Source organism: Neolamprologus multifasciatus, chromosome 10 (assembly GCF_963576455.1).
Source record: "Neolamprologus multifasciatus chromosome 10, fNeoMul1.2, whole genome shotgun sequence".
Classification (NCBI taxonomy): domain Eukaryota; kingdom Metazoa; phylum Chordata; class Actinopteri; order Cichliformes; family Cichlidae; genus Neolamprologus; species Neolamprologus multifasciatus.
This window is the reverse complement of record NC_140448.1, coordinates 18,631,362-18,656,302: the sequence shown is the minus strand read 5'-3', so window position 1 is coordinate 18,656,302 and position 24,941 is coordinate 18,631,362. Positions and strand designations below refer to the sequence as shown.

Here is a 24,941-nt window from a genome sequence, read left to right as displayed (position 1 = left end):
AGCAAAAGTGACAAGACTGTTTTGAAAATGAATAATAATATTATTTAATAAAAATAAAAAGTAAAAACTACTCACGGAAAGTACAGTACCTGGAAATTGTAATTTAGTACACCAACAAAATATTTGTACTTTGTTACTTCCCACCTCATGTGACAACGAGGCGGGGAGAGGTGCTTCAGCCGAGATTTTCAAAACATGATGTGTCCTACAAAAACCATTTCTGAACCAGAGTTCAGAACAGGCTTAACCTATAAGTAAAGCTATCACCTGGGGATTTAACTATAACTGCAAATTAAACCATAAGATATGGGCTCCATGGAGCGCCAGCCTGCTGCCTCAACATGCAGAAGCTGCCAGTGGCAGTTTGGTAGGATGTAGAAGGTAGGAGAATCCAAACAAAATATCACTGCAAACTTTAAATATGCAAGTACAAATCTAGCAGTACTTTCTGGATGAAAGCATGAGAGAAACTCTCTCTGGGTCCCTCCCATGTAGCTTTGACCAAAGGCCGCAAAAGTACAGACACTGCACATAAGTAAAAGTACAGCTACTCTGGTAAAAGTTTAAATACTTATTCAACTTATTTAGACAAGTGAAAGTGAAAAAGTGCATGCTCAGAAATGTACTCTAAGAAAGTAAAAGTTTTTTTTTTCTGAGGACATTTCTACCAGTCATTTTTGTGCAACACAAACTGATCCTCGCGCTGTATGAATATAATAAAATGTTAGCACATGGAATTGCAAACTTTATTTCAGTGTAAATTATATGTCTAAAAAAAGCACTCGGTTTGCCCCATGATTGGAAGGTTGGGGGTTCAAATCCACCAAACGGCTACCCTGAGGTACCCCTGAGCAAACTACTATCTCTACACACTGCTCCTAGAGTACTAGATTGGTGGCTGTCCAAATGCAGAGGACTAATTTCCTACAGGATTAATAAAATATACATTATTATTATTTATCTCCAGAAGACTTTTTTAGTGTACAAGTTGTGATCAGCTGAAGTTAGCTCTCATTCTTTTCTCACCTTAGGACGTACAGCAGCAGGACCTTTAGTAGACATAATGTGCAACTCACTGCATACAAGTTGTTTGTTGGCTGATATTTGTTAAGCTGATTCTTGCAGTGTGCTATTAAAACTAAGAAGGCATGTACACATTCACACATGTGGCACAGAAACATACAATGGCTCGTGGTCTGATGGAAAATAGTGTTTGTGTTTTTTTGATCAGCTGTTCCACACAAATTTCAGGTTTATATGGTGGATAGTTTATAATGATCAGTGTTGGGAAGGTTACTTTTAAAATGTATTCCATTACAGATTACAGAATAAATGCCCCAAAATGTATTCTGTAACGTATTCCGTTAAGTTACTCAATGACAGTAACGTATTCTGAATACTTTGGATTACTTAATATATTATCATGCTGTTTACAACTACATGAATGTACCATTGCTGTGATTTATTACTGTTACTGAAGGTTCACGGCTGCGAACCGTAGTAAAGGGACCTCTGGCTAATACGGTGGGTTCTCTGTTGGGCTCGTAGCTGAAAAATAGCTTTACTTTGTTGTCTGGGTCAACTTTGCTAGCGAGAGACAGAGAGAGGCGTTGAAAGGCTGCTCCAATGGAACTTATTGTTTTTGGAGGAAAACACGAACACGGTGTACAGTCGAGTCTTAATAGCTTACAACTGGGCTCGTCTGGCACTCTTCTTGGCTGCAGTGGTTATTATTATATTTACATGCTTCCAGCTCCCGTTTTTGCTCGATAACAGCTCGTACTTTTCCTTTTTCTCCCTCCCTCGCTCACAGACACATAACGAGTATGGCAGTCCATTCTCCCTGCAGCACGGACTACACTGCCTATGATGCTACATTCTTTAGAGCTATACCGGTAGCATTCTGCCTATTAGCTTAGCACAACAACAACAAAAAGGCCTCTCTCACCCAGGAAACACGCAGAGAGAGAGCGTCACCCTGTAACCAGGACAAACGTAACGCTGCCACCTGGAACAACAGAACGTAGCTGTCAAACAAAACCCAAACAGGCCTGACCCGCCACAATATGAAACAGGGAAGTACCGCTGTGTAATCCATTTATTTCAACAAAGTAACTGTATTCTAAATACCACCTTTTTAAACAGTAACTGTAACGGAATACAGTTACTCATATTTTGTATTTTAAATACGTAACGGCGGTACATGTATTCCCCAACACTGATAATGATGCAGCTCACCTTGGAATAACTCTTAATCAAAGTCGAAGATAAAGTCTTAATCCTGAAGACCCTTTGCACAGTGCTCGGCAATTTACATTAGAAGAGCTATTTCTTAAATCATAAGCGTGTTGATTTTCAGTCATCCTCCTGTCTTTTATCTGAGTTGGCAGCTGTTTGCAAAGAGAACAACACTTGCGTGGAACCTGAGCTCACACTGGATTTTTGAGTCACTAATTTGTGCTGCTCTTGGACCAATACTGTAAAGTTCCCTCCATCCATCACTTATCCCAGCTGAACTGTACTGATGCAAAGAACTTTACTAATGAACACTGGTTATAATCAACCTTAAGCACACTTTATCAGTTTATGTTAATGATTATGTAATATATATCTGTGGCAAATGTAGATATGTTTTATGATCTACTGTTGTTAGAAATATTGCTAGGAAAATTAGTGGAAATATGTAGTTTTGCATCCCCAATTCCTGGATATTGTAACAATTTTATTGATTTAAAATGATATATTTTGCTATAATTAACAATTGCTCTCTGATCTGCTCCCTGAATGGCATGCCACCATATAGCTCCATCTTTTATTTTATTTTCTCCCTCTCTCCTCCACCTTTTCTTTGATCGTCCAGTGCACTGCAGCTTGTCTAAATGTCCTATATGCAGAGACGTGGGCCTTGCAGTGTGAGAAGAGGAGGCTGCATGTGTAAATACATGCAGTTTGAGATACCAGATAAGAACAGTGCAGCGAGAGCATGAAGTGTAAATGATAGTTCTACACGATATGCAAATTCTAAGAGCTCTATCAACCTATTTCAACTCTCATGCAAAAGAAAAGTTACTGCACAAAGGTCTTGTTTTTACCTGCATTCTCATACTAGGCTCATCTTTTATCCATAATTCCCGAGAAGTCAAAACGTTTTTTTAAGACAGTCATATTTTATTGCTTAAAAATGCATCTTATGGCTGTCAACAACGTTAGTGTTCACATGTTCTAAGATATATATGTTTATTTATTTTGTGGCTTGGAGATTGCAGAATCAGTACAATCTAATGTGTGCTTTCTCACGCAATGTGAGCGAGCGAGTAAGGAAGCCAATCGAGTGGTCGAAAACCACATAAAAACAAGTTCCTGCTCAGCTGTCGCTCACTGTTAAATAACTGGAGCACTCAGACCACATCACCCCTCCTCTTTGAAGCGGTGGAAGACAGTTTCTTGGTTTGGCCTCGGCCATCATCAGTTTACCTATATACAAATAAATCTATCAATCACTAAATTAACTGAAACTGAAAAGAGAGTTAAACACAAAATGAGAGTGAAAAAAGACAGACAGTCAGAGACACTGTATACTGGCAGCTCCTTTACTTTTGGTTGTTCTGTGTGGGTGAGACAACTAATCTCACCATGTACATCTTGAATAGGTTGAGTATAGATGATATAGTTTCAATAAAAACAATTTTATGACAGAAATTTGTTGGACATATCACATTAACCAACTTTAGTTCCTGAAGAAGATTTTTAAAACGTATCCAATGTGAGCATACAGAAGAACATGGATTACAGAAGATCATTAGATGATCTCATCTGAGTACGAGCCAACAGATGAGTAAACTGCACTGAAAAAAAGTTTCAGACCATGTGGATGTTCCCCTCTAAATTTAAGTAAACTGAGCATAAAGGACATGCCACTTCATTTAAAACACATGATCACAAGTTGAACCAGGCACAAAGCAACAAATTGCAACGAGAACATCCGGTGATGAAGATGAGTCTGTTATCATTGTTGCAGCTACATATCAGTGACTGAACTACAAGTATCTACTGGTAATGAAGATACTCTGTAGTCACATCTTCTTCCTCGGAACTCTACATTAGCATCTGCTATGAGTAAATCTCACATTTCAGTGAGAATGAAGGAATTTATATTCCTCTATTTATGAGGAAACATTAACCTCTTAAGCCCCAAGCTTACCTGATCTCCTGCCTTTTGCCCCCGTATCAGGGGGCGTTGGGGCTTAAGAGGTTAATGTTTGATTTTGTTTGTATTTAGTCACAAAATGCTGAATCATTAAAGACTTTAATTTAATTAACTTAAACCAGGATTGCCACAGACCATTTTAAAAAAATATATAATCCAATTGTAATTTTTTTTAGATTTAATTAACAAATATATGCGATTTCCTTTGCAACCTTTTTCTAATTATACTTTTTACATTTTATGCCTCTCTGAGAGTCTGGGTTTCCTTCAGAGAACATTTTCAGCTTAAAGGCAACAATCTGTCTTTTCCTTTAACAGCATGATTAGTGAGTTGGAAACTAGTCAGCTCCTCTGATCATGAAAAACACCTAAAAACCACTTCCTGCCCAGCTCTTTTCTAAATTACTGCAACTCTCAATAACACACTGTCTTTCTTCTTTGAAGAGGTCAAGAAAACTTCATCATGAAACCTGGCGGGAGACAGCTTCTAGGTTTGGTCTTGGCCATTTTCGGAGTCCTGGGGAGCATCATCAGCTGTGCTCTCCCCACATGGAGATCCCCTGAGTGGAGGAAATCAGAGGGTTTGTGGAAGTCCTGTAACTTTGATTATAGTTACTATCCACGACCAACAACAGAGTGCAAATCTTATGATTCTCTGCTGGACTTACCTCAAGACCTGCAGGCTGCCAGAGTGCTCATCGTCATCGCCATCATTGTCGGGATCTTTGGAGTCATGGTTGGTGTTGTCGGGGGCAACTGCACCAACTTGGTGTCAAATACGAGGAAAAATAGCAAAGCGGCTATAGCTTCTGGAATTATCTTCATCATATCAGGTGTCCTGGTGATCATTCCAATCTGCTGGAGCACCATCACAACTCTCACCATGTTGAGAGCGTCTTACTATGGACCTCCATTGATGGGAGCCTCACTCTACATCGGCTGGGCATCTGCAGGGCTGCTGTTACTGGGAGGAAGCCTCCTCTGCTTCTTTTGTTCACGCAGTAATGAACAATGGCTTTAAAGTTGAATACTCCAAACCTAGCTCTGTGTAAAAATATATAAATACTTCTATAAACTAAATAAATTTAAATGTATACAGTCTCTAGGGATCAAGAGAAATGTTTTAGAAAAGCTTTACTGTATTTTTCTTGAATGAGTAAAAAAATAAAGCATGGAATGTGACCAAAACAGGCAAAAATGTTTGCAGTGTAAGTGTGTAAAACAAATATTTCTTTTAGTCTCTTTTTATATTATATTATAGGTATAGAAACAGGGGTTTTTCTAGGTAGTCTTCTTCATTTCAAATTTCAAAAAAGTCTGACATTACTCTTTCATCACTGAACTGTTGAGTGCTGTCACTGATTTGTATCCACGGTGTGAATAGTGTCCTCATTTTTCTTTTCTTTTCCTTCTTTATGTAAGATTGCATGCCAGCAAAATTTTATAATAAGTGATGGTGTATATTTACTTTTTTTTATCTGATCATGATGGATCTTTTTCTGTGAAGGTTTAATAAACATAATCAGAATGTGTTTGTGTTTATGTAGATCTCTCATGATTTAAAAGACTAATGAGACTAATCATTGAAGATCAAGAGGAGAGGAAAATATTTTTAATAAAGACAACACTGTTGAGCTTCATTTTTTGCATTTCTAATTTACAGTGTAAAATATTTGTTGTAAAAACCAAGCAATTAGTATCTGTATACGTGTGTGTCGGTCTGTGGTTACGCTTTATCATTCAAGCAACAGGCTACATGTACTGCAGGAAACAAATGTTCATCATAGTTAATAAATGTAGTTGCATATGCAGTCTAGTTCAACATTAAAGAAAGTTATTTTGTAATGCATTAAACCACAAATTAAAAATCATATAAAAGAAGAGTCAGTTTTAATTTGCTTTATTACTTTGAAAGTGCTTCTAGGCAAAGCTAAACTAAACTGACATTAAATAGCAAACCACTGCCACAGAACATTGAGCTGCTATCTCCAAGTTGTCCTATAAATAGTTCAACCTACTTTCTGCACACATTTTCTGTGCTAAATGTTTCACAATGAAATAACATGTTAGTATGAAACCCAGCATTCACATGTGAAGACTGATAACATTTGTTTAATGCTTATGTTTTGTTCTAGTTGTGAGGGGAAACACAAAAATTCTTGTGTAGATATTTTTTTTTTAACTTTAAAAACATGTAGTAGTTTGCCTTTGCATTTAAATGCCAAATTATAACCTCAGTGTGTGAGATGCTGGTGTTTTTTCACCTCTGAATGCAAACATAGAAAAAAAGACACTGGATGGTCTGTTTGTCTTTTTCTAAATAAATGTGTTGTGAAATGTTTAATTCATATTTAACAATTAAATTATAGCATTTTCTTAACCTATATTAGTTTACCCACAGGGAAATGTGGCATTTCCAGTTTTAAAGCAGGATTGGAGAAACTTGTACAAAAATAAAGAAATTACTGTAGATCGCACATTGGTGGAAATCATACCTATAGTAGCATATATTACCACATTAGATTGGTTACTTTTTATAAATACTTAGAAGTCTACAATGTCTATAATGTGAGTGTGTTTACCTGTCAAACACGAGGAAAGTGTTTGTGTGAGAATCCATTAGTGTTTTCATTCTCTCTTTAAAGAAGACTGATATTCACACTGTCATGGTTCTGGGTCATTCGACCCAGCATTTTGAGTTTATGATTTCTTTCTGTTGTATTGTTATGTTTTAGTTTTCTGTTACTTAGTTTAGTCGTGGTTTTTCCTGCTGAGTTATTTCTACTCGTGGCACATGTCTTCACTTTTCATTAAGTTCCTGTCTTCCTGTGTCACCTGCTCCTGGGTCCTTACCTTGCCACACATGATTTGCTTCCAGATTGTTACACACACACACACACACACACACACACACACACACAACTTTAGCATCTGCTGTGAATAAATTTCACACTTTTTAGTGAAACATATTTGATTTTGGTTGTGTTTTATCACCTCAATTCTGAATAAATGAAAAGTTGACATTGAAACTAAAGTACCCCTGAGGTAGTGTTATTTTTTCCACTATTATCTGTTGGGGACATATAGCAGTTCATTTAGAATAGTTAGTATCATTCAACTAAAAAAAGAGCTTTTTCAAAATATTTCAAATGATAAAATAAGCAATTATATCGTTGTGCCTCTTTTGGTACATGCATCTCTGTAACTCTGTGTTTCATTTAGAAACACTTTTTTAGCTAAAGGGTAGTACTAAATAATCAGCCAACTTTAAATATGTGAATACTCATTGAGGAAGCTACAGACATCTCTGATTATAAAAACCACCTACAAACCACTTCCCACTCAGCTCTTTGCTCACAGATAAGCTGCAGCTCTCAAGAATACGCCAAGAAATCATTATAATGAAGGCTAGTGGAAGGCAGCTTCTGGGTTTGGTCTTTGCCATCTTCGGCTCTCTTGGATGCATGGCCATCTGCATCGGCTCCACTTGGAAATTTGCTCAGAATAATGGGCTGGGTTTGTGGAAGTACTGTGAGAGTCGGGACGATTACTACAGGACAGCATGTGAAGCTTATATTTCTCTGGATGTACCTCAAGAACTGAAGGCTGCCAGAGTGCTCACCATCATGGCCATCGTCAGCTGTGTTTTTGGTATCATGCTTGGTGTGGTAGGGGGCAACTGCACCACCAATGTTCAGGATGAAAGGCAAAAGACTAAAGAGGCCTGTGTTTCTGGAATTGCCTTCATCATTGCAGGTGTCTTGGTGCTCATACCAGTCTGCTGGACCACAATCACCATAGCTCATGAATCCTACAATGAAGAATACAGAATGGGAGCTGCGCTCCACATCGGGTGGGTGTCTGTAGGGCTGCTGATACTGGGTGGAAGTCTCCTCTGCAGCTCCCGTCCACTCAAAAAGGAGACTAGCTATGATGTCAAGTACTCCCAACCTCCCTCTGTGTAAATCAGGGTCTTGTAAAAAGAAAAAGCAGTTAATTAGAAAGAGTAAAAGCTCTTTGAAACTTAAATGTGTAATTTGGATGAGTAGTAAAATCCAGAGTTTGTGTATTTAAACTTTCTGTAAAATCTGACTGAGCAGCCACAAGTTTAAATCTGTGATTTATTAAACTGGTTCAATATTGATAATGATTTGGATTATTGTCTTACTTGCTGTTTTTAAATACTTCTTTTTATATTTGGTTTTTGCTTGTCTGTTCAATGTGTGATCATGTACCATTAAAATGTACATTAAATGTGAGAGCATGTGAGAGCACACATTTCTTTGTTGCATCTGATGGCAGTGGCTCTTTATTTTCAAACATCTAAATAAAGAGTCTGATTACAATTTGTGTTTGTGTTTATGTCTTCATTTATAAGATACTAAGGAGTTGTGTATATTTTTGCATAAAGAGTGGGTCAAGGGAGAGAGAAATATTCAATTCAGTTCAGTTGTATTTATTTATGCAGGTACCTCAAGGTACTTTGTGCTACAATAATAGTATAGCCAACAGTAGTGTGTGCCCTCATAAAGATGTATTTCATGTTTTTTGTTTACAAATAGTCTGATAATGGAATACAGTATAATACAGGGACCTCAAACATGTGGCCTGGGGGCCACTTGTGGCACACGTCACCCGTACTTGCAGCCCATATATTGACGTGACGAAATATAATGCAGTTTGGTACTTGAAGTTACTTTTTTTGTTACGAGAGTTTGTTTGTCGTTGAGTGCAATGTTAAAATAAGTTCTTAAAAAGAAAAAAAATTAATATGAATGCAATATGAGCAGAGAGCACAAACCTGTTGAGGGATTCGCAGTGTTAGTTCAGTAGAGAGAGACTTATTTCTAAAGAAAACAATACAGTCAAAAACTAACGTGTACATTTATGTCTGCATTTTTATTTTGTTAAATACAAACAAAATTATAGCAGAAGTGTTGCCACGTGTCTGACCAGAATGAGAGCACCAATGTATTTATTTGGTAGTTCAATGAAAGGCCTTCGGTTAGTTAAGAGTGAGAAAAAGAAATTGTGTTCATGTTTGCAGTTTTGTTTTGTTATACAATAATCGAAATTTAAAAAAACAAACAAAACACTACTTTTTCAGAAATATTTGTGGGCGTTTGTTTGTTTTTATACTTCTTGAACACTAAAGTGGCCCTCCAATGAGATGACGGTACCAGCCGTGGCCCACGGCTCATTTCAGTTTGAAACCCTTGGTGTAGTGGGTGATTTAAAAAGCAAAACTTTCACAGTCCTCATAATGACACCGGGAAGGGCTTGATTAAACACTTAAACTGCTAAAATTCGCTTTGGACTTTTAATCATATGTTAGTTTGTAGTGATTTAATCACCAAAAATGTTTTTAGGAATTCACATTATGTACAAATGAAATGAAAAGCCAAAAAGTAATAATAATAATAATAATAATAATAATAATAATAATAACATTGTTGACACAGAATATCTACGAGGCAAAGCCTCACAAGTGGGGGGAAATACAGGAACCACCACGAGGCCACTTCTTTTTCAGTTTAGAATATAATTTAGTGCCAAACAGGTCTGATCATTAGTGATAGGTTTGTAGCTTGAACCTATTCGCTGGAACGTTGAAGACAATATAATTACACAGCAAAGCAAGACACGAAGTAGACAAAGTTCTTCATGTTACTCATGCATGAGGGAGACCTGCCTGGAGCCAAGTGTCGTTCCATCACTTGACCTCCGTCAGACTCTCAGCCAGGTTCCCCATAGCACTCCTTTTATTGTGGTTACATGAATATGCATAGGGTCATTAACATATAACATCTTACATAGGTATACATGTGAACAAAGAATACTGTGTGTGTGTGTGTGTGTGTGGTGTGTGTGTGTGGGGTCAGAGTATGACCCCATAAATGACTTCCCTAAACCTACTGGTCTGGAAAGTCCAGCAGTCTATCTACAAAAGGCACTTAGCCTAAAACAGATATAGCCACGTTTATCCTACCATAAAACAATAAAACAAGGTACGACCTCTTCCCATGCTCCCAGGATGTAGGTGTGGATTCCAGAACACTCTGAATGCACACCAAGCCTTTGCAGCCTGCTAAAGATCACACATCCTATCACTACACAATTGATTATACACCTCTAAGCATATATAAGTAGATATTTCTAAGCATAAATGACAATCAACATTACAAAACCTAACATTCCCCCCTTTTTGACCTTTATGCTAGAAAAGTTCCCAGTTATGAATACCTCATGTCTGACAGTGTCAATGCAAACATTTTTATACACAGCATATGTCAATCACCCTAAATTACTGTAAAAGTACACAGTTTAACAAATGTATTAGCAGTTATCCCATTCCTCATTGATCTCATCCAATGGCAAACTGCATCCTACGAGCAAACAAACGAATTGTTAAGTTAATAGTTAAAATAAGAAAGTAACATTTTCAAAAACATCCCAGCTCTGCGGTGATCACCCATCATCTGTGCAGAGTGGTTTTAGTTCGGCAGGGCGTCATGAATGTCTCTTCCAGTTGTTTCCATCATTGTCCATAGGACCAGAGTCCAAATGTATGTAGAATAGACATTCAAACATACCAGTTGGTTTTGTTGTTTGTCAACATGGGTCTCAGTTATCTCCAAAGCTGCAGGCCTCGTCAGCACTCTAGTTTTATGGCCTCTATCAACCCCCATCACCTCACTTCAGGCCTTCGTCCTGCGAGGGGGATACTTATGACTCCTCCATTGTCCATGCTCTGCAGAAAAACCCCTCTGTGGAAAGGGTGCTGGGTCCAGTTATCTTACTGCTGTTATGATCCCAGCAGCCTTCAGAGTGTCATCATATCCACAGTACAGTGGCACAGCATTAGGTGATGTTCATAGGAAACTGCTGTCATCACCACCATAGCTTATGGTTCCTGTGCTTTTCACAGAATCATGATGCCATCCTTGGACTCCCTCTGCGCTGTCGATGGAGCTTGGCACGCTCCCCTCATCCTTCAGGTGCCTGTCTGTTGTCCACAATCTCCTCTGTTGGCCTCTGGAAAGCCCCCTTGGCACAGCTCTCATTCCAACGCAGCTTCAGTTCCTTGCTGTGGCTCCAAAGTCTGATCTCATGATGGGCCCAAACAGCTCGACCTTTGACCTCAACCACTGCCTGGGCTGTCAGCTATGCCTGGAATGGTTCTCGCTTCTCACCGGGCCTCTGAAGATTTCTCAGGAGATTCCTTTCAGCAATATTCTGACTGCTGCACCTGTATTTCCTTGCTAGGAGGAAAAACTTCTATTTGGAGAGCATGTCAACAATCATCAAACCACATTCTTTAGTTCAGTGAACTTCACTTATAGGCCATCAAAGCCTGATCTGAACATGGATGCACCACTTGCATAGGTTTAATACCCATAAATGAACGGTTAATCACACAAATCACTGCAACAATAATAGAAAACATTGTTTCATGTTAATCCTGGACCCCTCCTCTTGACGCATGGACACTCCCATGAGACAATTCATCAAACCTAGATTCCTGTCTTAAAGAAAAAGGTTAGCTAGATCACGTCCCAGGCAACATCAGGGTGTCTCCTCCAGAGTAGCTCCGTAACCCTGCAATAAAAGATGTTAGTGTGTTTTGCATATTAAGTTTGCTTAACACCTGGCTCCACCAGGAGCCTGCATACACACCATCATGGCCTGGAAAACAAGATCTGGAAGTGAAATCAAACTTCACACTTGTAAACAATTATATTATAAGAGTGATAAAGCATTCAACATCAGCAAGACAAGTGTCATGTGCAGGTTTTCTCAAATCAGTAAACTACAAGTATTTCCATAATTCGCCTCAGACATGGATCATCCCATGTGCTCAGTTAACATTAATGTAATCGGTGACTTCCCTTAAGCAAAGTCACTCCACTCATGTATCACTAGGAGCTCAAAAGTGGCTAGCTAATGAGCTCCATATTTAACTATTCCATAAACACTGCATCTCTTATTTGTTTTTCTCATGTCACTTGTCCGCATCTGCTGAATTCTCTACATGTACTCTTAGAAAAACAAACATTAGCAATACACATTGACCATCCCGGTAGTCAGACACAGGTCGACAGGTTCCAGAGGTGCTATAAAAGGACCATAAATTTAACCATCCATAGCTGTGGAAAGAAGTGACACTAGTTTTCAACACAGGAAATTTCTCACATGTTATTCACATTGTCAAAGTAACCTTCACATTTTCCCAAAAACATAGTGTAACAGCATCACCACTCATAACCTATAAACACAGTTTTCTTCATACATGAACCCAGAAATCCTGTAGTAGGAAAAAACATCAACCAGCTGTCCTGGTATAAATCACATGATCAATTCACATGAAGAACTGTAATGCTGTAGAAAAGAAAATGCAAATGTTAGCGCTGCGCAGATGTATACACTCTTTCTCACAGTTTCCTCTGTGAGCAACACAAGGTAGTGAATAACACCCCTGGTAGATGCACAGACACAGAAAGTGGCATTTAAAAGGTTAAACCATCACGGAACCTCGAATGTTGCTGGCATCTTTCTGCTCCTGTAAAAAGAAACACACATAGATTCATCCACCCCTTTGTCAGTTGGGGGTTAACTTCGCACAGTCGTGTTACATCAGTAAAGTCTTGTCAGCTTTCGTCAGCTTTTACCAATTAGGTTTTTTTCTTTCTCTTTCACTCATTCATTCATGCATTCATTCTTTCTTTGCTGATAGTGGAACCTATCGTCGCATTTAGTTTCCACTCTCAGCAAAATGACGTCATTTCAAAAAGAAAAAGAAGAACTTTAGCTCGGATTACCTCGCTGAATCCTTTTTGGACAGGAACTTACTTTGTCCCCAGATAAGTGACTTTCTCCTGAGCCCATTTTAATGTGGAGAAGCTCACTTGTAACAATTTTCTTGACGACGTGTCGTACAGCGCTTTCTGTTCTAATCGTGCTGATCTGCTCAAACAGAGATTATCGAACAAAACTTTCAGTGCACGGTGAAAGTGACAAAATAAAAAGGCCTTGTTAAGTCATGACACAAGCTCCTCATCTCAGGAGGGTAAATCATACCATCAGCATGGTTTATCATACCATCATACTATTTGGCAGGCTCACCTTCACAACAAAAGAAAAATCATCAGCTAGATTCACTCCAAACCAACCATCAGCTGCACAACACACAACATAAGCCTAACGTCATATTAGCTATGAGTTTAATCCCCAAGTCTGTGCTCTTCCTCATTTAGGCCACAGATTTTATTCAGTTTTCCTTTTTCCCTTCATCATAAAACATATGACATGTTGTCATGCACTTCACAAAAGAAGTTTGTTCTGACGTATTCAGAATTGTGTATTTAGGTACAGGATTCACTTGCACATCAAAACAGGAAACTCAGTGTTTTAGAGTCTCCACTCAACACACAACAAACTCCAACACATCCCATTCACTCGTGCTAGAATTCAGTCACCTTTCCTTAATCTAAGAACGATCAACTAATTTGCATATCAGCTATTAACCCACTAAGTTGACAGGACAACAGAAATGCATGTTCAAAATGTTATCACAAAAATAGAATTTCCCTCATACAGTTAATTACTTGTGCTGCATCAATCAAGCAGGAAGCATCTCCCAATTTACTATATTAACAACTAAATTCATTGTCTGATCACTGGGTGGTCAAACCAGAATCTTTTTTCCCACAAAAGTTAAACTGTTGTCCTGCAACCTAGAGAGTTAATTATCAGCATCGGATAAATTCAGCATTTGATAACAAGTGTCTGTTAAATTAACACTATTTTAACACTGATGAAAGATAACAAGCTGATCTTCATTGCATGGGTGTTTGTGTTATTAGGCAGGTTTAATCAATGTCTGTGGAGCTGCATCTCCAGCAGAGCATGTTCTTAAAGCTGCCTTTCCTACACACTTCTCTGCTATAATTTGATCATTTCTTAACTAATGTGCTATGAGTCCACTGATCTTTACATCACACTAAGTGACTTGGACAAGATGATAAACAGACTCACATGCTCAAGATGTCTAATCTTCATGAGCTCTCTTGTGTTTGTGTTAGTAGGGTTAATGCATGTTCTGCTTGTGTGTGTGATTCTGTATATGTTTTTTTTGCAGTGTTTCAGACTCCTTCACAATTTTCCAACTTAAGCAGTCAGTTTTCTTTCCCCCGGTTTGCTAACCCAAATTTTGATTTCCCATATTAAAAACAAAATTCCTATGTGTTCTCACCACTCCTCTCACTCTGTTGTCCTCTCCCACTTCAACAGTCCAACAGCCGGCAGTTCTTCTTCAGCTTTGTCCTGTGTTTCACTGTCTCTTCTTGCCATTTTACTCCAAAGGTGGCAAATGTCAAACTCCAACAGTCTCCTCAGTTCTCCTCAAACGTTCTTTTCACATGCACAGTGAATTTGCAGCTTGTTGGAAACACAGTGCCATTCATCCAATCAGGCAGGATGATGGGTTTGCTCTTCTTCTCTGATGCTGTTTGTCCACACTGCTGCTGCTTGCTGGGAGTCTTTGCTCAGGACTTTGCTGCTGTCTCTTTATCTGCCATGTTATTGCTCTTTGGAGCTGCATTCCTTGTCTTCAGGGAGGAGTGAGAGCTCGCTTGTGAGTTTGAGAGACACGTGGAGCTGTAAATAAGTTAGCCAAAAACTTGGCCTGAACGTTTCCAATGATGTTAAACTATAACTTTCTTCCGACCGCTGCATGTGGAAAATTGATTCAGGTCTGCTTTTCATCTGAAAGTGACAAACTAAGACATTTTCATTATTATTATCACTGCTTAATCAACACACATCTCTCTCTCTGTTTTTGTGAACTCTCCTTTCTTAAAAGCAGAAAATGAGATAGTAGTTGTTCTTGGCTGATAAACACAAAACCTTTTTCCTATGATTATTTTTCATCTACAATGTAAATTTTGTCTCTATTGTACTCTTTATTTTTTCAATAGCTGGTGACCTGCAGAATCACCGTTCTCACAATCAGAGGCAATTACTTTTACACAGCGCACAAAAACACTGTGACGTCAGACACATTCACACTCACTTTTTTCATCTGCGTAAATAAATAATTTGGCCAATGGCATGTGCCATGGTGATCCATAAATAAGATCACAAGTTTTTTTTAATTATTTTCAACCCAACAAAACAAATAAACAAAAACATGATGCTGATGCTATGAACACTCTACACACATGAGTCAAGATGCAGGAAAACTGCTCACGGAAACGCTGCACACTCCAGTTATCACAGTTATCATAGTTCTGTTTCCCTCTCTTTGAAGAGTTCTCAGCCAGCTCCTGATCTGATAATGTGTAGCTTGATCAACAGCTCAGAAGAGACCACAACGCAACCTCACACAGTGGTTGCGTGCTTTGCCCCACAGTGGCAAAGACTTGCACTTTCATATTCAATTCAGCTTCTCCATCAAGTAGTTTTAGCTGTTTCATACAGGGTTCAGCATATTAGTTTCACAGGCATGCTCTATATCTCAACAATGGCTCATATTAGGATGACAATTTTTCCAAACAGTTCAAGTGCCTCTATGCACGTCATTAGTTTAAATATTTGCCTATATCACTTCATCTCATATGTCATTGTACTTAATTTGAACAACCCTAAGCTTAATGCAGATTCTTTTAACAATTATCCACCTCAATTAAATCTATGGTCTGGAGCACAGGCTGTTCTCGATCAGGGCAAGCTAAAGAATAAACATTTTGTGTCAGCAAGGGGTGGGGGAAAGCCATTCACCAGAGCATATCTTAAGTGCTGCTGATGGGGGCTGGCCTTCTCCACACTCTCTTCAAGGCTGGTGTGTTTTCTGAAAACTTCTAACATTTGAATCTCTTCCATTTATAAGCCTGCGATTAACCGCACGGCTCAGGTCCGCGTGAAACCCGCGCGACCGTGCTTGCGTGTACGCGCGCAGCTAAGGAGCCGTCGCTCTCTTTTAAAAAGAATACTACTAATACTAAATACTTTGCGCTGCCAGGAGCGAAGTCCAACATAAACATCTGTCACCCTCTGACGCACTCTTGGTTGCTTAGGAACCCATGATAAGAACAACAGCTGGCGTCTCAGACCACGTGTTCTACTCCACACTCACTCACACAAACACAACGAACAACAACAAAGAATAGGCCTATTGTCCAGCACAATCTGGACCCCGCGGAACTTCTCAATGCCCCACAAAGCGGCGGACCCCACACAGCGGTCTACATTTCGCCCCACTAAGACGGCGAACCAAAAAAGTTCGAACTGCGCAACTCTGCGACTTAATGCTTCTGTACAAAAAACCCCCACTGAGCGGCTTTGTACATCGCCCCACTAAGACGGCGAATTTTAGCCCCACTGAGCGGCCACGGACAACGCCCCACTGAGCGGCGAAGACGTACAGTTATGTGAATTTTAGCCCCACTAAGCGGCCACGGACAACGCCCCACTGAGCGGCGAAGACGTACAGTTATAGAGTTGGACTCTAAACTTACTCGGTGTTGCTTAGGATCCCGCAGATCGTCATTCATCGAGGAGGAAAGACAGACAGTTCATCCACAGGAACTTCCTGGCTGACGTCAGTCTTTCAGTGTGTCTCTTCTCCCCTCGGTGAATGTCGACTCCAGGGATCCGGCATCGAAGGACCAATTAATGATAGGTTTGTAGCTTGAACCTATTCGCTGGAACGTTGAAGACAATATAATTACACAGCAAAGCAAGACACGAAGTAGACAAAGTTCTTCATGTTACTCATGCATGAGGGAGACCTGCCTGGAGCCAAGTGTCGTTCCATCACTTGACCTCCGTCAGACTCTCAGCCAGGTTCCCCATAGCACTCCTTTTATTGTGGTTACATGAATATGCATAGGGTCATTAACATATAACATCTTACATAGGTATACATGTGAACAAAGAATACTGTGTGTGTGTGTGTGTGTGGTGTGTGTGTGTGGGGTCAGAGTATGACCCCATAAATGACTTCACTAAACCTACTGGTCTGGAAAGTCCAGCAGTCTATCTACAAAAGGCACTTAGCCTAAAACAGATATAGCCACGTTTATCCTACCATAAAACAATAAAACAAGGTACGACCTCTTCCCATGCTCCCAGGATGTAGGTGTGGATTCCAGAACACTCTGAATGCACACCAAGCCTTTGCAGCCTGCTAAAGATCACACATCCTATCACTACACAATTGATTATACACCTCTAAGCATATATAAGTAGATATTTCTAAGCATAAATGACAATCAACATTACAAAACCTAACAATTAGTCTATTAAAGACACAATCATCCTTTAATGAGAAAACCTCAAATCAAAAATAAAAGTTGAAGTAAGATGTTTTTCTTTGCTTTATTATTTTTTTATTACTCTTCTAGGCATAGCTTGAAATAAAAAAAGTAAAGTGAGCATCAAACCATTGCTACAAACATTTGTGACATTTGCTGTTTGGACTGCGGTAGTGATGTGTCGGTCGCGAACGAAATGGCTCTAGAGCCAGATCTTTGACGTGGACGAGGCGAGCCGGCTCCTTATCGCGAGCAGTGGTTTTTTTCTTTTTCTTTCTGTCACCTTCTCTCTCTCTCGCACTTTTTTCCGCTTCTCTCCGCACACGAGTCTTGTGCTTTGCGCTGGGCAGAGGGGGGAGGGGCGGTAGTTACACACGCAGTAGCACAGGAACAGAGCGGGAGGGAGAGAGAGAGAAAGAGAGCCAGGGTCACATTAGAAAGGTATAGTAATCATCCACAACTATTTTCAGTTGCGGATGATAAAGGATTCAGAAAGTTTATTCATGCAGACCCATATGACAGAGAATATGCGTCTTCTTTTTGTTTTCACATTTTAATTTATATTTAATTGTGTTGTGGTTTGCAGTGTTTTGTGTTGTTTCACTTTAAATTAGTTTAAAAGGACAAAGCTGAAAATTTAATTAGTTAAAAGTTGAACTGTGAATAGTTGGTTTTTGTATTATATGATTTATTTATTTTTATGTGGAGTGAATAAATAAAAGTATATTTACGTTGGCCCCTAGAGACAAAGCATGTACAAACTTCAAAACACGTACGAAACACAACAGAAGTGCTCCAGGATGCTGGGGGCAGTGCTGAGCTTTTGTTACCTAGTGGTTACAAAAGCCAGGAAGTACCAACGACCCGATTTGGTGTGTGGTAGTAACAGGTAAATTAACTTTTTTTTTTTTTATTATTTGAATATATACAGTGCTTGTGTATAAATACACAAACAATACACATATGCTTTCATGCTTTCAATTTTGTAATTTAAGTGATCTAGGTAGCTCAGTTTTGGAAGTTCAGTTCATGCTAGAAATGTGTTTTGGAGTTTGTACGTGCTTTAGGGGCCACCATAAATATTTATATATAAACATATATAAATAAAACCACTTTTTTTTTACATTAGTAATTCCTTTTGTGCACAATTTTATATTATTGTTAATAATAAATTAATTAAAGCAACAAAAAAACCTGAAGAGCCGGCTCTTTTTAGTGAGCCGAGCCGAAAGAGCCGGTTCTCTAAAAAGAGCCGGAAATCCCATCACTAGACTGCGGTTCTCTCTAAGCTGTTCTTTATATAGTTCAGCCTACTTTCAGTGCTTATTTCCTCTGCTAAATGTTTCACGCTTCAACAGATTAGAATCAAACCCAGCATTTACATGTGAAGACTGACTGATCTAATTTGTTTATTGCTGTTTGTCTGTTTCCAAAGAAAGTTTACCTTTTTTTTTTTTTTTTACTATTTTGATGTTTTGTTTATAGGGGTGGAAGGAAACACACACATTCTTGTATAGATCATTTTCAATATTAAAATGATGTAGTAGCAGTTGGATGTGTAAGTGTAAGCATCAAAAAGATACAGTGGAGCAGGTTTAATTATGCCTTTCTTTAGTAAAGAAAAAACAGTCATAACAATACACAATATTTTTTAATATACATATTTATCTTAAGTTGCACGGTCTTATCTGATTGTCTGTTTCTGAAAATATTTTTCTTTTTTTTGCTTATTTATTTGTTTTTTAAATTTGTTTATTAATCAAGGTCTGCATTTGCTAATGTGGCTGTTTAGGATTTTTGTTTTTGCTATACTTTTTGTTGATGATGTTTCAAACACAAAGGCAGTGGTGTGGTGATTGGGAGTCTGAAAGCTTCACAATTATAGGGAAAAACCTGACAACGTCACACTGATAATTTGAAACAGATAATCTATAGTTTAACACTATGGTAATTACCAAGAAGGCACTCAGGTTGGTTATACAGAGATGTGGTTCAGAGTGTAAAGTAAAAAATGTAATGCTTAAGTGAGGAACCCAGATTCAGCCACTTCCTGCAGAAGTCTTTTCTGCAGCTTTCAAGAAAAACCATCAGCTTAGCTTCATCATGACAGCTGGCTGTAGGCGGATCCTAGGTTTGATCTTGGCTATCATCAGTTTTCTGGGGAGCATCATCACCTGTGCGCAGAGTTGGGTCAGAGTTGTGTTACATCAAGTGCAGCAGATATTCATATGAATTTTAGGTGATGATGCTGAGATCCATTCACTGAATTCCACCTTCATACCAACTTTAGAGTGTCCAATATAAAGACAGTATAAACAGTGTACTCTCGGTGTAGAGGATGGAAATCAACCAGGACAACTTATATAACATCTTCTGACATCTGGATTAATTCAGGTGCGTACATCCACAAAAAGCAGCAGGTCAGCTGATCACAAATTATTTTAAGAAAATCTACTGTAGCTCTCACTAGAAGTTATTGAGAGTTGTAATTCTTTTCTCTACACTGTTGTGGATTTTTTATGACATATATACCTGTTTACACTGAACATATACTCACATATATACTATGTCACCATATATACTTGTATACACTGTATACATACCTACACTTGAGTGTTTATCTAATAGAATCACTGTGATAAGCATTTAACCTGCACGTTTAAGATCACAAGACCCACACTTTTAGATCAAATATTATTCACAAGTATATTAAGGAAGTTTGTGCCACTTGTTGAATGAGCATATGTGATCAATACTGTCTGAAGTGTAGTGATTAGGAACAAAAAGTAACCTTTGATTGTATTATGGCCAGTGGTAACTAGTCCAAACAAAGAGTTAAATAAACTTGGTCCCACTAAGCTGCAGCTGGGAGCCTCTCCGCTGCCAGAAGGTGGTGAACCACCCATCTCTAACCCATGAAGTAAACAAATTTTGACCACCTGAGAGTGCACCTGGGACACTTTTTGCCTGTCTCCAGTTGCCAAAGTTGTGAAAAACCCTTCTTTAACAGATATAGTAGCCCACCCCTGGCAGCAAACCTGACAAAGCTGTCAGGAGGATTCATTGTTTTCTCTCTGCAGTATGTTTGATATCTGACTTTTGCCCTTAAAACTGTCAAAAGGACCCAATTAAAATGATTGATGTTGGGAACAGCGCTCAGAGAGTTATGGAGTAGTGCCAGAAAGTTATCTAACGCAAGGGGATGCATCCATTGCACTTTGAATGTGTGTGACTGTTAGAAAGCACTTAAGAACAGAAAAAAGTGCTTGTGTGAATGAGTGAAAGAGGCATGTTGTCTGAAGCGCTTTGAGTGCTCTGGGAAAGTAGAAAAGAAGAATCAGTCCATTTATCATTTCACAGATTTCTTGAAAGGTCTGTGTGCATCATCCAATAAATAATTCCATGTCTTTTTCAAATGATTGATTGATTGATTTTTTAAATCTGCTAATATCTAATATACAGATTTTCTGTATGAAATGTTCTTTTGGGGGGTGATTGGTCTTTATATGTAACTTTGCATGCATCAGTGAAGAAGCAGTCAACTTCAACTCCTTTAATTATTACAGGCACCTAAAAACCACTTCCTGCCTGACTCCTTTCATGCAGCTCTCAAGAACACACCATCTTTCCTCTTTGACGAGATAAGCAAAGCTCATCACGATGGCTGACTGTAAGCTTCTGGGTTTGGTCTTGGCTATCATCGGCTTTTTGGGGAGCATCATCACCTGTGTGCTCCCCATGTGGAGAGTGACAGCCTTCATTGGTACCAACATCGTCACAGCTCAGACAATCCATGAGGGCTTGTGGATGAGCTGGGTGGTCCAGAGTATGGGCCAGAAGAAGTGTAAGGTCTATGATTCGATGTTGGCCTTATCTCAAGATTTGCAGGCTGCCAGAGCGCTCATCATCATCGCCATCCTGTTAGGGTTCTTTGGGGTCCTGTTTGCTGTAGTTGGGTACAGGTGCAGTAACTGTATGATGCATCAAAGACAAAATAGCAATGTGACTATAGCTTCTGGGGTTATCGTCATCATTGCAGGTGTCTTGCTCCTAATCCCTGTAACTTGGACAGCCCACGCTATGATTAAGGATTTCTACAACCCACTCTGGTCCGCTTCTCAGAGGAGGGAGCTGGGATCATCGCTTTACATCGGCTGGGGCTCTGCAGGACTGCTGTTCCTGGGAGGAGGCCTCCTCTGGAGCTCCTCGTATGAATCACACTGACTGTGAGGTTAGGTACTCCAACAACCATCGTGCTGTTTAAGTCCTACATTTAAATACAAAACTAATGAGAACAAGAAAAGTTTCATCTCCTGTTTTTCTCCCGAGTAAAACAAGAAATTAGATATTTTATTTGTACTCTTTAGGAAAATTGTATTGCAGCAGAAATCACATCATACTTCCGTCAATTAGGAAAGTAACATGATTCAAATAAGCGGCAATGTTTGCAGTACAAGTGTTTAACTTTACTGAACTTTTTACTTGCATCCAGAATATATTGAGGGAACACAGTTCAGTGTTTTGAATCTCTTTGTGTGCTTAAAGAGATTCAAATACAGCAAATTACAATACATTTTCTAATATATTTTACACCATGATAGAGATTTAGTTAACATTTCTTTTTTTTTCACGCTGTGTAATATATATTATATAGGTTAATTTCACTGAGTTTTTTTTTCTGGGCTCTTTAGGAAATTCAAAGGATGTGCATTAGAAACTGCCATGAAATCTGACTGTGTAGTCAGTGATTAAAGTCTAGAAGTCTAGGCCTCATCTTTGACTGTTTTTTCTTTTTTTGTTGAATAGTTTTCTTCTGTTTTTTGTGTCTTTCTTATAATGTATATGTAATATAAAATTAAGGTAAACATCAGAAGCACATAAGATCATGTGTTTGCTTTTTTTAATCTTAGCATAGCTGCTCTTTTTTTCAAGAGTATAATAAACAGAGTAAAAAGTAATTCATGTTTTCAGTTTATGGAGTATTTCTTATATTTATGGGACTAGATGCGAATTAAATTGAAATCAGTTTAAAAATATATTCTGTGTTTTTATTGGTTTGTTTTTAGTACATGAATTTTAGTCTTTCTGTAATTAACTGGTTCAATATTAATGATCATGTCACAGATTTGCATTTTCTAGCTGAATAGTTTTCAGATTGTATTTGTTTTGTGTTTGTTGTAATGCATATGCAGCAAAAATTCTCAAGCATTTTTACAAGCAGGTGATTTCATGTGTTGTTGTTTTTTATCATGGTGGGGGGTTTTGTCAAAAGGTGAAATAAAATGAGCGAACAACTCTGTGTTTATAGACTTCTCCCTTTTTGAAAGACTAATGAGTTTTGTAGACTTTTTTTTATTCAAGAATGAGATGAAAGATGAAAGACAACGCTACCACACTTAGCTCTTATTTCCAAGTTTTATTAGAACACACTTGTTAAAAAGACTCAATAGTCATTTTGTTTCGTGTTCAGCATCTATCAAACTTAATACAATTTATGAAATTTCTTTTTTTTTTTTTAAATTCTGTCACAAAGTTGAAGAGACTCAGCATTAAAAAATTCTACCAATTATGTCATGGTTCAGGTTTTATAGGGTTAGAATAATGGTTCAAATCTTTGGTTAAAACTACTCAATTTAAAATGGGTCCAAATGTCCAACACTTTTTACAGTTCTGGTAAATTTTATCACCCTGAATAAAGTCAAACACACAGTCATTTTTATTTCTTTTGATGTGTGATACAAAGGAGATGGAACCAATAACCATTGGTGATTAAACGACGGAAACGAAAGCAATTATAGGAACATGTCAACTTAATCAGATGGCAGTGATGACTGGAAAAGAACAAATGAGGAAAGTAAAAATATAGAAAAACACACAGCCTGCAAAGTAATTCAGAAAGGGAAGGGCTTGATTAAACACTTAACTTGCTAAAATTAGCTTTGGGCTTTTAATCATATCTTAGTTTGTAGTTATTTTAACTAACAATATTTTTAGGAATTCATATTATGTACAAATTAAATTAAATGAAAATTTAAAAAGTAGTAATAATAATAATGCGAATAATAGCAATGACACAGAATATCTGCAAGGCAAAGCCTTGCAAGTGGGGGAAAATACAGGAACCACTATGAGGCCACTTCTTTTCCAGTTTAGAATATAATTTAGTGCCGGGTCTGATTATTAGCCTATTAAAGACACACAATCATCCTTTAATGATAAAACCTCAAATCAAAAATCAAATAAAAGAAAAGCCAAAGTAAGACGTCTTATTTTTATTTTCTTTGTTACTTTTTCATTACTCTTCTCTTCTAGGCATAGCTTGAAATGAAAAAGTAAAGGGAGCATCAAACCATTGCTACAAACGTTTGTGGCACTTGCTGTTTGGACTGCGGTTATCTCTAAGCTGTTCTTTATATAGTTCAACCTACTTTCAGTGCTTTCAGGCTTTCTAAGTAACCATGAAGTGAAGACGCAGTCAACTTCTCCTTTAATTATTACAGTCACCTAAAAACCACTTCCTGCCTGAGTCCTTTCATGCAGATAAATTACTGCAGCTCTCAAGAACACACCATCTTTCCTCTTTGACGAGATAAGCAAAGCTCATCACGATGGCTGACTGTAAGCTTCTGGGTTTGGTCTTGGCTATCATCAGCTTTTTGGGGAGCATCATCACCTGTGTGCTCCCAATGTGGAGAGTGACGCCCTTCATTCGTTCCAACATCGTCACAGCACAGGCAATCCATGAGGGCTTGTGGCTGAGTTGTGTGGTCCAGAGTACGAGCCAGAAGCAGTGTAAGGTCTATGATTTGATGTTGACCTTACCTCAAGAACTGCAGGCTAGCAGAGCACTCATCATCATCACCATCTTGTTAGGGTTCTTTGGGATGCTGTTTGGTGTAGTTGGGTACAGCTTCAGTAACTGTATGATAGATCAAAGTCAAAATAGCAATGTGACTATAGCTTCTGGGGTTATCGTCATCATTGCGAGTGTCTTGCTCCTAATCCCTGTAACTTGGACAGCCCACATTATCAATCAGAATTTCTACAACCCAACTTTGATCAGTTCTCAGAGGAGGGAGCTGGGATCATCGCTTTACATCGTCTGGGGCTCTGCAGGACTGCTGTTCCTGGGAGGAGGCCTCCTCTGCAGCTCCCATCCTCGTATGAATGACAATGACTGTGAGGTTAGGTACTCCAACAGCCGCCCTGTGTAAGTCCTACATTTAAATGCACAACCTGCTATTGAGAACAAGAAAAAAGATTTTTACCTCCTTTGTGTGGCCCGGGTAAAACAACAAATTAGATATTTTATTTGTACGCTCAGGAAAATTGTATTGCAGCAGAAATCACATCATTTTCTGTCAATCAGGAAAGTGACATGATTCAAATAAGCAGCCATGTTTGCAGTACACGTGTTTAAT

General features: G+C 38.5%; 3 protein-coding genes and 1 pseudogene across 3 annotated transcripts; all 4 read left to right on the top strand.

The window, feature by feature from the left end:
* Positions 1–4,334: 4,334 nt before the first annotated feature.
* LOC146510068 (claudin-4-like) lies at positions 4,335–6,814 on the top strand (annotated as a pseudogene).
* A 492-nt stretch (positions 6,815–7,306) lies between these two features.
* On the top strand, positions 7,307–8,562 carry LOC146510067 (claudin-4-like). The gene has a single exon (XM_085174577.1). It carries the CDS (start codon positions 7,609–7,611, stop codon positions 8,170–8,172), a length of 564 nt encoding a protein of 187 aa, XP_085030703.1. The 5' UTR covers positions 7,307–7,608; the 3' UTR covers positions 8,173–8,562.
* A 10,736-nt stretch (positions 8,563–19,298) lies between these two features.
* LOC146510066 (claudin-4-like) lies at positions 19,299–21,998 on the top strand. The gene has a single exon (XM_085174576.1). It carries the CDS (start codon positions 21,181–21,183, stop codon positions 21,742–21,744), a length of 564 nt encoding a protein of 187 aa, XP_085030702.1. The 5' UTR covers positions 19,299–21,180; the 3' UTR covers positions 21,745–21,998.
* A 2,127-nt stretch (positions 21,999–24,125) lies between these two features.
* LOC146510065 (claudin-4-like) lies at positions 24,126–24,857 on the top strand. Its single transcript, XM_085174587.1, has one exon. The coding sequence runs from the start codon at positions 24,129–24,131 to the stop codon at positions 24,732–24,734; it is 606 nt and encodes a 201-aa protein (XP_085030713.1). The 5' UTR covers positions 24,126–24,128; the 3' UTR covers positions 24,735–24,857.
* Positions 24,858–24,941: the final 84 nt, after the last annotated feature.